This window comes from Vigna radiata, chromosome 5 (genome assembly GCF_000741045.1).
Source record: "Vigna radiata var. radiata cultivar VC1973A chromosome 5, Vradiata_ver6, whole genome shotgun sequence".
Classification (NCBI taxonomy): Eukaryota; Viridiplantae; Streptophyta; class Magnoliopsida; order Fabales; family Fabaceae; genus Vigna; species Vigna radiata.
The window spans coordinates 16,953,726-16,969,543 of NC_028355.1; the positions used below are offsets into that span (position 1 = coordinate 16,953,726).

Here is a 15,818-nt window from a genome sequence, read left to right on the forward strand (position 1 = left end):
ACCATCGATCGAGTCATGCCGTTTCATTAATTGGATAAGAAAAAAGTATGTGTGTTAAAAAGTATATTTTAATAGAAAAGTATCTATATTAATAAAAAAGTATATATTAATTCTTACATTTATATGAGAACTAAGGTAAGGAAAATTAAGAGTGAAAATATCTATCATATAGTATGTGTATTCTTACATTATAGTTTATTATATGCCATAATGATAGAGAAAATAAACCCCAAAAATCTGTTGCACGGATTATAGTATGTTTATCATTTCTCAACATAAAATTATTGTGTTGCTTTTGAAAGGAGAAAATTAAGATGAAAAACCATGACATATTAGCTATTATATGATGTTAACTTTTCTATATTAATTTAATAAAACCTCACAATCCCTTTTATGTATAACATATACGCATATGGATATTCACTTTTTTTTATGATAGCAAAATAATTATTTTAATTATAAAAGAAATTTTAAAAATACCTAAAGGATAAAATTGGAAACTAAATGTGTACATCAAGAGTCTCTTTATATAATAGTATAGAAGTATAGATTTTATAGTTATTACTTTAATTTCAAAATTTAATTGTTAAATAAATTTATTCTCAGTTAATATAAAGTCGGAAAGAGCAAGTTTTACGTTTTTGTTAATTAATTTATATATAGTAAACTAAATATGAGAAATGCTAATATATCACTATGATCTCTTATTTTAAAAATTGTTTACCTTTCATGAGAAGTCAGCTAATATATAATGTTCATGCTTCGGGTTGGTTTTACACGGATTTCTTTCTTGCAAAGCAATTTTGAGAGATAAAATTCACCAACAAAATTGTAATCAAACTAAAAAATAGGCCTCCATAGAGAAGATCAGTGAGCTGTTCAGCAAACATTTTGTAGTCCACCTAAGTAAAGTCAAAGCTTGGTCATTCCCGATTTAGTAATTATTCACAGACTACACTACAGACTACCAACTCGACCAGACGAAATGGTAGTTCAAAGTTGAACTTCAAATTCATACTCCTTTAATCAACATTTTTTTTTTGGTCATATGATACATGTAAACATTTTTTTGTCCAAAACTGCTTTCCACACCATACAGCATTCTTTAAGGCATGAAGGCTGGAAAAGATGATATGAAGCTCTTGACTCTTGAATATATCGAGTTCAGACTCTTTGCCTGTTTGAGTTAGAACGTATGGCACTGCCACGAGGTGCCTCGTCATAGCTGTCAACTTCGTCTTCTTCGTCAGAAGAAAGAAGGGATGGACCCATCCATGCTTTAAACCCTTCATTTACACGCCTTTCCACCTCTGGGGTAACTTCCAGGGGATTCGTTTCCAACATTTCCAGCCCCAGATTTCGACCACTTAAATTTCCCTCGTCGAGAATTGTGGCCGCCTTTCTCCTCAAGAAGAAAGCAGTGCCCCCATATAGTACAACCAATCCCCACGATGAAATTTCGTAGCACCAAAACAGAGGTTTAGAACAGTTGCTCATCATTGTCAAGAGGCTTGAACCAAGAAACAAGGCAAGAAGACCAAAGATGATAGCAAATATAAGGTTTAAGATGGACAGACATCGTACCCCACCTGTTGGTTATCCAAAGAAAACAAAAAGCTGAGTCAATTTGGGCCGATAAAATGCTCAAGCATTAGAATAAGATCCACCAAAATTTGAGAGCGTCGCAAAGGAAAGAACATTGATACAGAAGAAATCATACCCCTTCTTGAAGCACAAAAATTATTTTCAACCACCTTCAAGCATCCATGCCTTGTTGGAGCAGAATATGCAACAGCCATGCCTGCAAAAACAATTGTCATAATTAAAACAAGGCATAACACAACTATATTGTCCATAATTATGGCACAAAGCTTTCGAAACTAACAAGACAAGTCATTTAACCCAAAAACAGTTAATGAAACAAAATAATGCATCAAGAACAGTGAAATGGGTATTTATCCAACACATGTTTCCAAAAACAAAAACGCACAATATTTGATTGCACTTTTTATCACTTCAGTTTGAACTATGTTTGATGTTGGTCCTCCTAATTTTGTTGGAGCCAGTTAAATATCTCTATTTTGAATTTTCAAATAGCTCCCTAAACTAGTTTTTATTAGGTCCTCACATGTAACTTTTTTTTTAATTGAATTTTAGGGTTTCTAAAACCAGCACTGTCATTTTGTGTAAGTTTTATCCAGCCAAAAAACAACCAGTGACCCACTTTTAGATTAGGAACCCAATTAAGAAATAGTTCAGGGGTCTGTATGAAATTCGCAAATATAGCTCAGGACATACTAAACAATTGACCCTTTTTTAAAAGTAAGCAAATTTGTTTCTCTATTCAACTTGTTTTATAACCAAAACCCTCAAATGATCCTGTTCGACTCAAAATCTTAATAAAATGAATTGGCCAAATTGTCTTTTGCTCGAAACTCACCGACCAAAACATCAGATTTCACCAAAAAACACTCCAAATTATCTCTCTTCAAAATCTACTCTCTTATCTTTCAAAATCCTTCAAATTTTATCAAATGTGTACTAAATTTTTAAAAGTAACTTATATCCCTAATCCTTATCTATCACCACATATTTGGACAAAATAAGACCTAGTTTGTCAAAATAAATGTGCAATTAAGCCTAAATATTATACCACAATCAAAGAATAGATGAATTATAAATAAAAATCTGTACAATGCAGTTAAAAACATGTTTTGCATTAAGAGGGGGGATGTACGATGTAGGGATTAGAGAACACTCTTTTAACACACAAACCATTGACCTATATAAATAGAACATGAATTCCAAAATAGAGGCAAAAGAGGTCATAAATCCTGCAAAAAACCTAGGCTAAAGAAATCAAATATATTTCAAAACGTCACTATCTGTGACTGACATTCATCCAACATAATTTAACAAATCTGTAAAAAGAATCCCCATGGCATCATCTAGAATTTCAGTGAAACAGTTCGGGGTTGATTGGAAAATAGAAATACTGTACCAGAGTAATTGATAACGTTTGCACAACTACTGGATTCACAATTTTGTAAAGTTTTCTTAAGTTTATAACATAAAGCATTGACTTACATGAGTAAAACTGTAAAATTGTGTTGTAGATCCAAGTTTTATAATGTAGATTTACTCTAACAAGATGCCAGAAGAAATTTTAGAACAAGTGATCTACTTCCCCAGTACTCCCCTCTAGAATGCAGAAATGCATACATTCCAATCATCAACGAGACAATGGTCTCATTGATCATATTAAACTTACTGAAAATAACCCACGTGTTACATCAATGCCCGTAGATACTCCTCAAATTTTAGCGAGCATAAATCAAATAAGTCAATTGTAACAACAAAATCATTTCCTTCCATATCACAATAGGGAGAACAATCCAACAGCACTGAAGTATTTACTTCTCAATTCAAGAGGCACCACAACCCATGTGACCTGAGACTTTTGTCTCTCTATCCCTTAATCTTTTATTGACACTCTAAGAATTTATGTTTGAAACCTAACTCAATTCTATAAAATCAGTTTGTTCATTAAGGTTTGCTTAATCTTTATAAGATGTATTCAAGTCATATCTAATAATCAAAGTTGAAATTAAAGAAAACCCTAAAGAGGCTGCAATTAGTGAAGAATTAAAATGACTGCAATCAAGATTATTTTCCAACGGACACCAACCATCTTGGTTCCATTTCTTATGATTTTAGTTCAATTTCAAGGCTATTTCCTCCCAGCCATGAGATGTTAGAAGAAGTTTATTTCCTGATCAACCCCCTAGAGATTTCTTGTTTTACGGCAATCGTGAATTGCACTTCCCGCATAAAAGGCAAAATCTACAGTTGAACTCCCGCGGTGATTCTCTAAAAATTATTTCCAGCGACCCGTTCTTGAAAACCTTTAACGCCAAAAATGTTCTCTCAATCATTATATTATAGCCATAAATGTTTTTGACATCAAACTTAGTATCATATAAGACGCCAACAAAGCGGCATTAGACACCTGTATCTATTTAACGAAAAAAAACAAACACCAACAACAATCTTAAAAAATCGTGCATCAATCACTTGACAACAATCAGAAAACTTTCGAAAAAGGCAACATAGAAATCCAATTTCTTACCAGCAACGAGATACACAACCGAGAGCGCGAAAACGATCGTTGAAGGAATGAACACAACCATCCAGTAATAATCAGCAATCTCCTGGTCCGTGAGATAGAAACCACCGGGAAACCGATCCGAATCGGAATCACCTTTCATCCCTATCTGTATAGATTGAAGCCTCCGATCGACGCATAACGCTCTCTTCCCATCGCTACTCGGAAACACGATTTTCAAACTGATAACCGTGGACACGAATATAGCAAGCCCGATGGCAACTACGGAAGCCACAGTCACAGGTCTCTGAAGCTTGCCCCACGCTTTCTCTTCTTCCCTAAGGCTCTCGTACTCGCGCTTCGGCATGAACGCCTGGCGAAGTGCGTCGCCGATGATCGCCATTGTCGGAAGTAGCAAAAATCAAAATGACATGGATATGCAGAATTAGGGTTTGGACTGTGTTCCGAGATCGACTTCTCGAAACCCTAACACGTGCTCCGATTAATCAATCAATTATGCTTTAGTAAATAATATGTGGCTTCAAAGAAATGGGATTTGGAAGATGGTAAAGAGAAGCTCAAAATAGTGACACTGATAGAAACTTGTAGTAACTGCGAGCTTAGGTTTTGAATCGTGAATTAACAGATTAGAAGTTGAAACTAAACGTGAAAAAGATGATAAAGATTTTTCGATTTCGGTGCTCCTGGAAATTCTTTAATTTCTTGAAATACTTTTTATTTTTTTTAGGTGACGATGGCGAAGTTGCTTTCAGAATTCGCTGCGCTGAAGGCAAGGCTAAACTTATTTTTTTTTTTCGAAAATCATTATTTTTCCTGTTATACTTTATCACGTCATTTAATTTCTTGATTTTTTATTATACTTTAATTTATAGTTCTTTTAGTTACACTGTCGTCTTGTCCTAATTATTAAGTTTGAATTTATAACGATATTCTAAATATCATATTTAATCACTTCTATTAATCAATAATATACCTTTTTACATATCATAAACCGTAACTCTTAATCAGTTGTTATTCTAAACATTTTGTATAAAAAGCTGGTCAACAATTCTGACACATTTTTGACAAAGGGTTAATTGATAACATCTCAGTGTACGATAGATTATCTTTGATCTTCCAATACAAAGTTAAGTGACTCACTCTTTCAATATATTAAAAAAAACATTATTTTACTAATATATATATATATATATATATATATATATATATATATATATTAGTAAAATAATGTTTTTTTTAATATATTGAAAGAGTGAGTCACTTAACTTTGTATTGGAAGATCAAAGATAATCTATCGTACACTGAGATGTTATCAATTAACCCTTTGTCAAAAATGTGTCAGAATTGTTGACCAGCTTTTTATACAAAATGTTTAGAATAACAACTGATTAAGAGTTACGGTTTATGATATGTAAAAAGGTATATTATTGATTAATAGAAGTGATTAAATATGATATTTAGAATATCGTTATAAATTCAAACTTAATAATTAGGACAAGACGACAGTGTAACTAAAAGAACTATAAATTAAAGTATAATAAAAAATCAAGAAATTAAATGACGTGATAAAGTATAACAGGAAAAATAATGATTTTCGAAAAAAAAAAATAAGTTTAGCCTTGCCTTCAGCGCAGCGAATTCTGAAAGCAACTTCGCCATCGTCACCTAAAAAAAATAAAAAGTATTTCAAGAAATTAAAGAATTTCCAGGAGCACCGAAATCGAAAAATCTTTATCATCTTTTTCACGTTTAGTTTCAACTTCTAATCTGTTAATTCACGATTCAAAACCTAAGCTCGCAGTTACTACAAGTTTCTATCAGTGTCACTATTTTGAGCTTCTCTTTACCATCTTCCAAATCCCATTTCTTTGAAGCCACATATTATTTACTAAAGCATAATTGATTGATTAATCGGAGCACGTGTTAGGGTTTCGAGAAGTCGATCTCGGAACACAGTCCAAACCCTAATTCTGCATATCCATGTCATTTTGATTTTTGCTACTTCCGACAATGGCGATCATCGGCGACGCACTTCGCCAGGCGTTCATGCCGAAGCGCGAGTACGAGAGCCTTAGGGAAGAAGAGAAAGCGTGGGGCAAGCTTCAGAGACCTGTGACTGTGGCTTCCGTAGTTGCCATCGGGCTTGCTATATTCGTGTCCACGGTTATCAGTTTGAAAATCGTGTTTCCGAGTAGCGATGGGAAGAGAGCGTTATGCGTCGATCGGAGGCTTCAATCTATACAGATAGGGATGAAAGGTGATTCCGATTCGGATCGGTTTCCCGGTGGTTTCTATCTCACGGACCAGGAGATTGCTGATTATTACTGGATGGTTGTGTTCATTCCTTCAACGATCGTTTTCGCGCTCTCGGTTGTGTATCTCGTTGCTGGTAAGAAATTGGATTTCTATGTTGCCTTTTTCGAAAGTTTTCTGATTGTTGTCAAGTGATTGATGCACGATTTTTTAAGATTGTTGTTGGTGTTTGTTTTTTTTCGTTAAATAGATACAGGTGTCTAATGCCGCTTTGTTGGCGTCTTATATGATACTAAGTTTGATGTCAAAAACATTTATGGCTATAATATAATGATTGAGAGAACATTTTTGGCGTTAAAGGTTTTCAAGAACGGGTCGCTGGAAATAATTTTTAGAGAATCACCGCGGGAGTTCAACTGTAGATTTTGCCTTTTATGCGGGAAGTGCAATTCACGATTGCCGTAAAACAAGAAATCTCTAGGGGGTTGATCAGGAAATAAACTTCTTCTAACATCTCATGGCTGGGAGGAAATAGCCTTGAAATTGAACTAAAATCATAAGAAATGGAACCAAGATGGTTGGTGTCCGTTGGAAAATAATCTTGATTGCAGTCATTTTAATTCTTCACTAATTGCAGCCTCTTTAGGGTTTTCTTTAATTTCAACTTTGATTATTAGATATGACTTGAATACATCTTATAAAGATTAAGCAAACCTTAATGAACAAACTGATTTTATAGAATTGAGTTAGGTTTCAAACATAAATTCTTAGAGTGTCAATAAAAGATTAAGGGATAGAGAGACAAAAGTCTCAGGTCACATGGGTTGTGGTGCCTCTTGAATTGAGAAGTAAATACTTCAGTGCTGTTGGATTGTTCTCCCTATTGTGATATGGAAGGAAATGATTTTGTTGTTACAATTGACTTATTTGATTTATGCTCGCTAAAATTTGAGGAGTATCTACGGGCATTGATGTAACACGTGGGTTATTTTCAGTAAGTTTAATATGATCAATGAGACCATTGTCTCGTTGATGATTGGAATGTATGCATTTCTGCATTCTAGAGGGGAGTACTGGGGAAGTAGATCACTTGTTCTAAAATTTCTTCTGGCATCTTGTTAGAGTAAATCTACATTATAAAACTTGGATCTACAACACAATTTTACAGTTTTACTCATGTAAGTCAATGCTTTATGTTATAAACTTAAGAAAACTTTACAAAATTGTGAATCCAGTAGTTGTGCAAACGTTATCAATTACTCTGGTACAGTATTTCTATTTTCCAATCAACCCCGAACTGTTTCACTGAAATTCTAGATGATGCCATGGGGATTCTTTTTACAGATTTGTTAAATTATGTTGGATGAATGTCAGTCACAGATAGTGACGTTTTGAAATATATTTGATTTCTTTAGCCTAGGTTTTTTGCAGGATTTATGACCTCTTTTGCCTCTATTTTGGAATTCATGTTCTATTTATATAGGTCAATGGTTTGTGTGTTAAAAGAGTGTTCTCTAATCCCTACATCGTACATCCCCCCTCTTAATGCAAAACATGTTTTTAACTGCATTGTACAGATTTTTATTTATAATTCATCTATTCTTTGATTGTGGTATAATATTTAGGCTTAATTGCACATTTATTTTGACAAACTAGGTCTTATTTTGTCCAAATATGTGGTGATAGATAAGGATTAGGGATATAAGTTACTTTTAAAAATTTAGTACACATTTGATAAAATTTGAAGGATTTTGAAAGATAAGAGAGTAGATTTTGAAGAGAGATAATTTGGAGTGTTTTTTGGTGAAATCTGATGTTTTGGTCGGTGAGTTTCGAGCAAAAGACAATTTGGCCAATTCATTTTATTAAGATTTTGAGTCGAACAGGATCATTTGAGGGTTTTGGTTATAAAACAAGTTGAATAGAGAAACAAATTTGCTTACTTTTAAAAAAGGGTCAATTGTTTAGTATGTCCTGAGCTATATTTGCGAATTTCATACAGACCCCTGAACTATTTCTTAATTGGGTTCCTAATCTAAAAGTGGGTCACTGGTTGTTTTTTGGCTGGATAAAACTTACACAAAATGACAGTGCTGGTTTTAGAAACCCTAAAATTCAATTAAAAAAAAAGTTACATGTGAGGACCTAATAAAAACTAGTTTAGGGAGCTATTTGAAAATTCAAAATAGAGATATTTAACTGGCTCCAACAAAATTAGGAGGACCAACATCAAACATAGTTCAAACTGAAGTGATAAAAAGTGCAATCAAATATTGTGCGTTTTTGTTTTTGGAAACATGTGTTGGATAAATACCCATTTCACTGTTCTTGATGCATTATTTTGTTTCATTAACTGTTTTTGGGTTAAATGACTTGTCTTGTTAGTTTCGAAAGCTTTGTGCCATAATTATGGACAATATAGTTGTGTTATGCCTTGTTTTAATTATGACAATTGTTTTTGCAGGCATGGCTGTTGCATATTCTGCTCCAACAAGGCATGGATGCTTGAAGGTGGTTGAAAATAATTTTTGTGCTTCAAGAAGGGGTATGATTTCTTCTGTATCAATGTTCTTTCCTTTGCGACGCTCTCAAATTTTGGTGGATCTTATTCTAATGCTTGAGCATTTTATCGGCCCAAATTGACTCAGCTTTTTGTTTTCTTTGGATAACCAACAGGTGGGGTACGATGTCTGTCCATCTTAAACCTTATATTTGCTATCATCTTTGGTCTTCTTGCCTTGTTTCTTGGTTCAAGCCTCTTGACAATGATGAGCAACTGTTCTAAACCTCTGTTTTGGTGCTACGAAATTTCATCGTGGGGATTGGTTGTACTATATGGGGGCACTGCTTTCTTCTTGAGGAGAAAGGCGGCCACAATTCTCGACGAGGGAAATTTAAGTGGTCGAAATCTGGGGCTGGAAATGTTGGAAACGAATCCCCTGGAAGTTACCCCAGAGGTGGAAAGGCGTGTAAATGAAGGGTTTAAAGCATGGATGGGTCCATCCCTTCTTTCTTCTGACGAAGAAGACGAAGTTGACAGCTATGACGAGGCACCTCGTGGCAGTGCCATACGTTCTAACTCAAACAGGCAAAGAGTCTGAACTCGATATATTCAAGAGTCAAGAGCTTCATATCATCTTTTCCAGCCTTCATGCCTTAAAGAATGCTGTATGGTGTGGAAAGCAGTTTTGGACAAAAAAATGTTTACATGTATCATATGACCAAAAAAAAAATGTTGATTAAAGGAGTATGAATTTGAAGTTCAACTTTGAACTACCATTTCGTCTGGTCGAGTTGGTAGTCTGTAGTGTAGTCTGTGAATAATTACTAAATCGGGAATGACCAAGCTTTGACTTTACTTAGGTGGACTACAAAATGTTTGCTGAACAGCTCACTGATCTTCTCTATGGAGGCCTATTTTTTAGTTTGATTACAATTTTGTTGGTGAATTTTATCTCTCAAAATTGCTTTGCAAGAAAGAAATCCGTGTAAAACCAACCCGAAGCATGAACATTATATATTAGCTGACTTCTCATGAAAGGTAAACAATTTTTAAAATAAGAGATCATAGTGATATATTAGCATTTCTCATATTTAGTTTACTATATATAAATTAATTAACAAAAACGTAAAACTTGCTCTTTCCGACTTTATATTAACTGAGAATAAATTTATTTAACAATTAAATTTTGAAATTAAAGTAATAACTATAAAATCTATACTTCTATACTATTATATAAAGAGACTCTTGATGTACACATTTAGTTTCCAATTTTATCCTTTAGGTATTTTTAAAATTTCTTTTATAATTAAAATAATTATTTTGCTATCATAAAAAAAAGTGAATATCCATATGCGTATATGTTATACATAAAAGGGATTGTGAGGTTTTATTAAATTAATATAGAAAAGTTAACATCATATAATAGCTAATATGTCATGGTTTTTCATCTTAATTTTCTCCTTTCAAAAGCAACACAATAATTTTATGTTGAGAAATGATAAACATACTATAATCCGTGCAACAGATTTTTGGGGTTTATTTTCTCTATCATTATGGCATATAATAAACTATAATGTAAGAATACACATACTATATGATAGATATTTTCACTCTTAATTTTCCTTACCTTAGTTCTCATATAAATGTAAGAATTAATATATACTTTTTTATTAATATAGATACTTTTCTATTAAAATATACTTTTTAACACACATACTTTTTTCTTATCCAATTAATGAAACGGCATGACTCGATCGATGGTGGGTATTACGATTGAGATAAGGTAAGCCCAATACCTTTTGGCGGGCCTTAATAACATTAATATATGTTGGCGAAACTCCTTCATTTTTAATATTATTATTTTTTTCGTAAAAATAAAACTCCTTTACATAATATTCAGCTTCCCCTTCACTGCGAGTGCCCAAACCCTAACCTAGCTCTGTCGCGGTAGCTGTCTTCCTTCCCAAACCCTGTTCCAAGCATGGCGAACCAGGACTACGAAGAGCGCCCACAAACGCAGGAGCTCGGGTACGACCCGAACTTCGTCCCGGACTCTGTGAAATCGTTCGTCGTTCACCTGTACCGTCACATCCGCGAGAAGAACGTGTACGAGATCCACCAGATGTACGAGAGTTCGTTCCAGACCCTGTCGGAGCGGCTCTTCAAGGACACGCCGTGGCCCTCCGTGGACGCCGTGGCGCATTACGTGGATAACGACCACGTTTTTTGCCTCCTCTACCGCGAGATGTGGTTCCGCCACCTCTACGCGCGCCTCACGCCCACGCTCCGCCAGCGCATCGACTCCTGGGACAACTACTGCAGCCTTTTCCAGGTGGTCCTCCACGGTGTTGTAAACATGCAGCTCCCCAACCAGTGGCTGTGGGACATGGTCGACGAGTTCGTCTACCAGTTCCAGAGCTTCTGCCAATATCGTGCCAAGATGAAGAACAAGACCGAACAGGAGATCACGCTCTTGCGCCAGTTCGACCAGGCCTGGAATGTGTATGGGGTTTTGAACTTCCTTCAGGCGCTGGTGGAGAAGAGTACCATTATTCAGATTCTGGAGCAGGAGAAGGAGGGGCTCGAACAGTTTACTGCCACGGATGGATATGATTACAATGGGGGGAGTAATGTGTTGAAGGTGCTGGGGTATTTTAGTATGGTGGGGTTGCTTAGGGTTCATTGCTTGCTGGGGGATTATCATACTGGGATCAAGTGTTTGCTTCCTATTGATATTAGTCAGCAAGGGGTTTATACCAGTGTTATTGGGAGTCACATCACCACCATTTATCACTATGGTTTTGCCAATCTCATGCTCCGCAGGTGATACTTTTGTTTTGTGACTATTCATATCACTGTGTTCTTTAACCACACAGAGTTCATGAACTGAGAGTTTGACTATGTTCTTTAGATTTATTTTTGGTGCTTGAACAATGCTTGTTGATTTTGCCATCTGTGATCAAACACAGTGAATGCCTCTTGTCTTTGCTTGTGAAAGACAGTGAATGGACTTTACCATCTAAAGATTCTAATCCATTTCAGGCACTTTACCCTGTATGCATTACCTATTGTTTGAATTACCTTCTTTTGCTATTGTAGGTTGATAGTGTTGGTGTTTGACTTCATTAATCTCTCTGTTATTTTGAATTATTTTATTCATTTTTTTTAATTTTCTAATTATTTGTGGATCATGCAATTTAAATTGATTAAATTAAAACTTTCTTTTACTATCACTTAATGGAAATGGATTGGTTTTTTTATTCATATAAAAAATGTATATGATCTTTTTGCGAACCCAATGTGAATCATTCAAATCATGATTTTATAACATGTGTGGTTTGGAGTTTGTCTTTTTGTCTTGATTTTTAGTTTCTGAAGTCTAATTGAGTGTCTGAAAGGTTATTAAAAATTGGAAAATACTCATGTATTCTGGAGTGCCATGAACATGCAAGTTTTTATCTGATCATAGTAAATAATATTTCAATACACCGCCAATAACTTATTTTGATGAAGTTCGTCACAAGTGGAAAATAGTACATATGCTATTCGCATAAAATAATGATTGATTTAAAAAAACATTTTTGAAGATTTCATGTGTCTGTTGAAGTATTCTATCCCACAAAATTGTGTTTCATGTTATAATTGTCCCTTATTTATTTCATTACAGGACCTAATCAATTACTTTTTTTACAGATATGTGGAAGCAATTCGAGAATTTAACAAAATTCTCTTGTACATCTTCAAGACAAAACAGTATCACCAGAAATCGCCCCAGTATGAGCAGATACTGAAGAAAAATGAACAAATGTATGCCTTGCTGGCAATTTGTCTTTCACTCTGTCCCCAAACCAGGCTTGTTGATGAAACTGTGAACTCTCAGTTACGGGAGAAGTATGGTGAAAAGATGGCTAGAATGCAGCGATATGACGATGAGGCATTTGCTATCTATGATGAGCTCTTCTCCTATGCATGCCCTAAGTTCATTACCCCTTCAGCTCCTAGTTTTGAGGAGCCTCTTGTAAATTATAATCAGGATGCCTATAGACTTCAATTAAAACTGTTCCTTTATGAAGCAAAGCAGCAACAGTTGTTATCAGGTGTCCGGACCTTCTTGAAAGTGTATTCAACAATCTCCTTTGCAAAACTTGCGAGTTACATGGAAGTGGATGAATCCACCTTAAGGTTTATACAAAATATTATTTTAGCATCCTGCCCCTTGAATATCAATATTTTTTTGTTAATAATATATATGCTTTGTGCAAAAGCTTAGTCATGTATTTCCATTCTAATGGATGGCAGGACTATCTTGATCACATACAAGCACAAGACACATGCTGTTGATAGTGATGGGAAAATTACATCCAATGCAGATGTAGATTTCTATATCGATGAGGTAAGCTTGCTTGCAATTTTTTCTTGAATGATCCTTTTCTCACTGAAGTTAAATGCTGTTTGAGAAAGTGAATAGATTTTCCAGGCCTTATTGTCATGCTTGTCCTTTTTAGTTGAACTTGTTTCTTTGATAATAATATCATTTACTTGCTCTGAAAGTCTTTGTTAAATTAAGGTTCAAATCTTAGCTTTGACCACCATATGCATTACGGAGTCAGTGGTATGGTACTGATAGATATTATTCTGTGTTTTAATTACTTTTATGTTTTCACATCTCTATATTAAGAATAATACTAGTGTAAAGGGACTATAGTGGTGAACTGACTCCCTGACTTTGTGCAAATACTATAAACATTGGACAGTTCATATGATTTTCCGTCTCAGGCTAAATTAGGCTTTCGGAGTTTAACTCTGGCAGTTCTCCTGTTTCTATCTTAAATAGTGCTTGCAAATGGTGAGCATTGTTTCAATTTGCTGCAGGACACAATTCATGTTGTGGAGTCCAAGCCTGCGAAACGTTATGGTGATTACTTTTTGCGTCAGATTGTCAAGGTATGTTTACATTGCATTGTGGTTCATAATTTTCCTGTTTGCTACACTTCCCTTGTATATATATTAAGATCAGCAATTTGTTCTGTTTTATTTGCAGCTTGAAGGGGTGATCAATGAGATGGACGGTATAAAGCTGGATTGAGTTGCTGCCTTTTAGATGATTCTTAAAGAATTTCGTAGTATCCGTTGTCGAGGTTTTCCCTGAGGAGTCTGCGTGTTGTTTTGAAGCGGAGGATGTAGTTAGCTTTCTACATGTAATTCTAAAATTTTCTTTCATCAACTTTATTTTATTTAACCAAGTAACTTAACCATTTATTGTTTCAAAGGAGGGCTTAAAGAAGTTAATAGTTCTTGTAATGGCTACTCGTTTTAAGTCATGATCATTAGTTCAATTTTTCCGCCCCCAGCGACAAAGTTATACTGTATAGATTATGAAATACTTGAGCGGCGAAATATGTTTGACCGACGAGCGAAATCATAAACCTCTTTGTTATTCTCAATCTGTGGTCTTTTGCAAATCTTTATTCTTGAGGTTTATCGCTACACCAGAAAGGAGATGCGTCTCAGTTGTAATTGATTATTTGGATACGTAAGAGGCCGAGCATGGAGGGATGCCAGCAGCATAGATTCAATGAGACAAGTGATACATTGATGAGTGTGGTTACGTGTAGTATACTAAACTATGGAATTTCCATGTGGCGCTCAACAGTACTTGTATGACACCCAGTGTATAGGTCCATGCTCATTGGATACTAAATTTACAAGTACCATCCGGCGACACTTAGACACTGCCTAATGCTAATGTAGAGAATCATAATCTAATATGCATATTTAATTGGTCTACTAACTCTTTCTGAGCTATTTTTACCTTTTTCTCGTATAAAATAATCTAATTTAGTGAAAACATTCCTTACATAATATCAATCTATCAATTTGATATTCTATATTCAGATTTAATTTTTTTACCAAGACCAATTTATGTTAGCAATTTGGGTCACATATATATATATATATATATATATATATATATATATATATATATATATATATATATAAAAGTAATTATTAAATGTGTTAGGATTATTATATTTTATTAGTCAACTTTATAAAGTGATCTAATTAAGATAAATATGACTAAGTATATTTGTCATGAAAGGTGTATTGTGTAGAGACCAGTAATAATTTTAATTTGCCAATACTACAGAAGATCATACACTAATTCAAGTTGATCAGAGACTAATTTATGTTTAGTAATTATTCCCAATGTCTTCAAGTACACTTCCTTTCTACTATTTGGGAATTGGTTTATTGCTCATTGGTATTTGTCAATCATAAATTCTAACAATTCATTCACAAAATTAAAAAGTATATTTTACTTTTTATTTTGATAAAAAAAATCATTGAATTAGTATTTGTGTAAGAAGTAACACTTGTCAATATATTCCACATTTTTGTTGCATAATAAAAACTGAATGCCACACTAAAAGTAACACTTATCAATATATTATAAGATTATGAGTAAAATTTTACGGTAAATATGTAAATAGAAATAATTATCTAATTTAATATACCTTTATAGAATAGTTTTCTTCTTGCAAAAATTGAAAGGCCTTAATGCCAAAATGTTATTCGAAAAGGATCTTGATTATTCATAATTTTCTAGGTTAACTACCCAAGGTTAACTATTCGTGGATAGTCAATCCATGGTTAGTCAACCCACGTTAGTCAACCAACAATTAGACAATTGGTCAACTGGTGGTTAGTTTAATCGAGGTTAACTATCTATAGTTAGTCAATCGACAGTTACTGAACCTGCGGTTGGACAACCCATAGTTAGACAATTGTCAATTTGTCAATTGGCGGTTAGTCAACCTACGATTAGTTAACCCACACTTAGTTAACCCGCAATTAGTCAACCCGTGGTTAGTCAACTCGCGGTTGGTCAACCAATGGTTAGTAAGTCGGTGGTTAGTGAACCCAAGGTTAGTCTAA

At 34.3% G+C, this 15,818-nt stretch overlaps 3 protein-coding genes across 4 annotated transcripts; 2 read left to right on the forward strand and 1 right to left on the reverse strand.

Annotated features, from left to right (window-relative positions):
* Positions 1 to 816: 816 nt before the first annotated feature.
* LOC106760742 lies at positions 817 to 4,823 on the reverse strand. The gene is made up of 3 exons (XM_014644157.2): positions 4,130 to 4,823; positions 1,721 to 1,801; positions 817 to 1,589 (listed from the first exon to the last, which is right to left on the reverse strand). The coding sequence occupies exons 1-3, from the start codon at positions 4,506 to 4,508 to the stop codon at positions 1,165 to 1,167; spliced, it is 885 nt and encodes a 294-aa protein (XP_014499643.1). The 5' UTR covers positions 4,509 to 4,823; the 3' UTR covers positions 817 to 1,164.
* A 996-nt stretch (positions 4,824 to 5,819) lies between these two features.
* On the forward strand, positions 5,820 to 9,828 carry LOC106760743. Its single transcript, XM_014644158.2, has 3 exons — positions 5,820 to 6,515; positions 8,844 to 8,924; positions 9,056 to 9,828. Exons 1-3 carry the CDS (start codon positions 6,137 to 6,139, stop codon positions 9,478 to 9,480), a joined length of 885 nt encoding a protein of 294 aa, XP_014499644.1. The 5' UTR covers positions 5,820 to 6,136; the 3' UTR covers positions 9,481 to 9,828.
* Positions 9,829 to 10,743: 915 nt separating this feature from the next.
* LOC106760734 (eukaryotic translation initiation factor 3 subunit L) lies at positions 10,744 to 14,326 on the forward strand. 2 transcript variants are annotated; one of them, XM_022780794.1, is made up of 5 exons: positions 10,744 to 11,705; positions 12,576 to 13,064; positions 13,182 to 13,275; positions 13,717 to 13,826; positions 13,924 to 14,326. In XM_022780794.1, exons 1-5 carry the CDS (start codon positions 10,864 to 10,866, stop codon positions 13,934 to 13,936), a joined length of 1,548 nt encoding a protein of 515 aa, XP_022636515.1. In that variant the 5' UTR covers positions 10,744 to 10,863; the 3' UTR covers positions 13,937 to 14,326. The 2 variants fall into 2 exon arrangements, with proteins under 2 accessions (XP_022636515.1, XP_014499629.1); XM_014644143.2 differs by having other exon boundaries at positions 10,745 to 11,705; positions 13,755 to 13,826.
* The last annotated feature ends 1,492 nt before the right edge of the window (positions 14,327 to 15,818 follow it).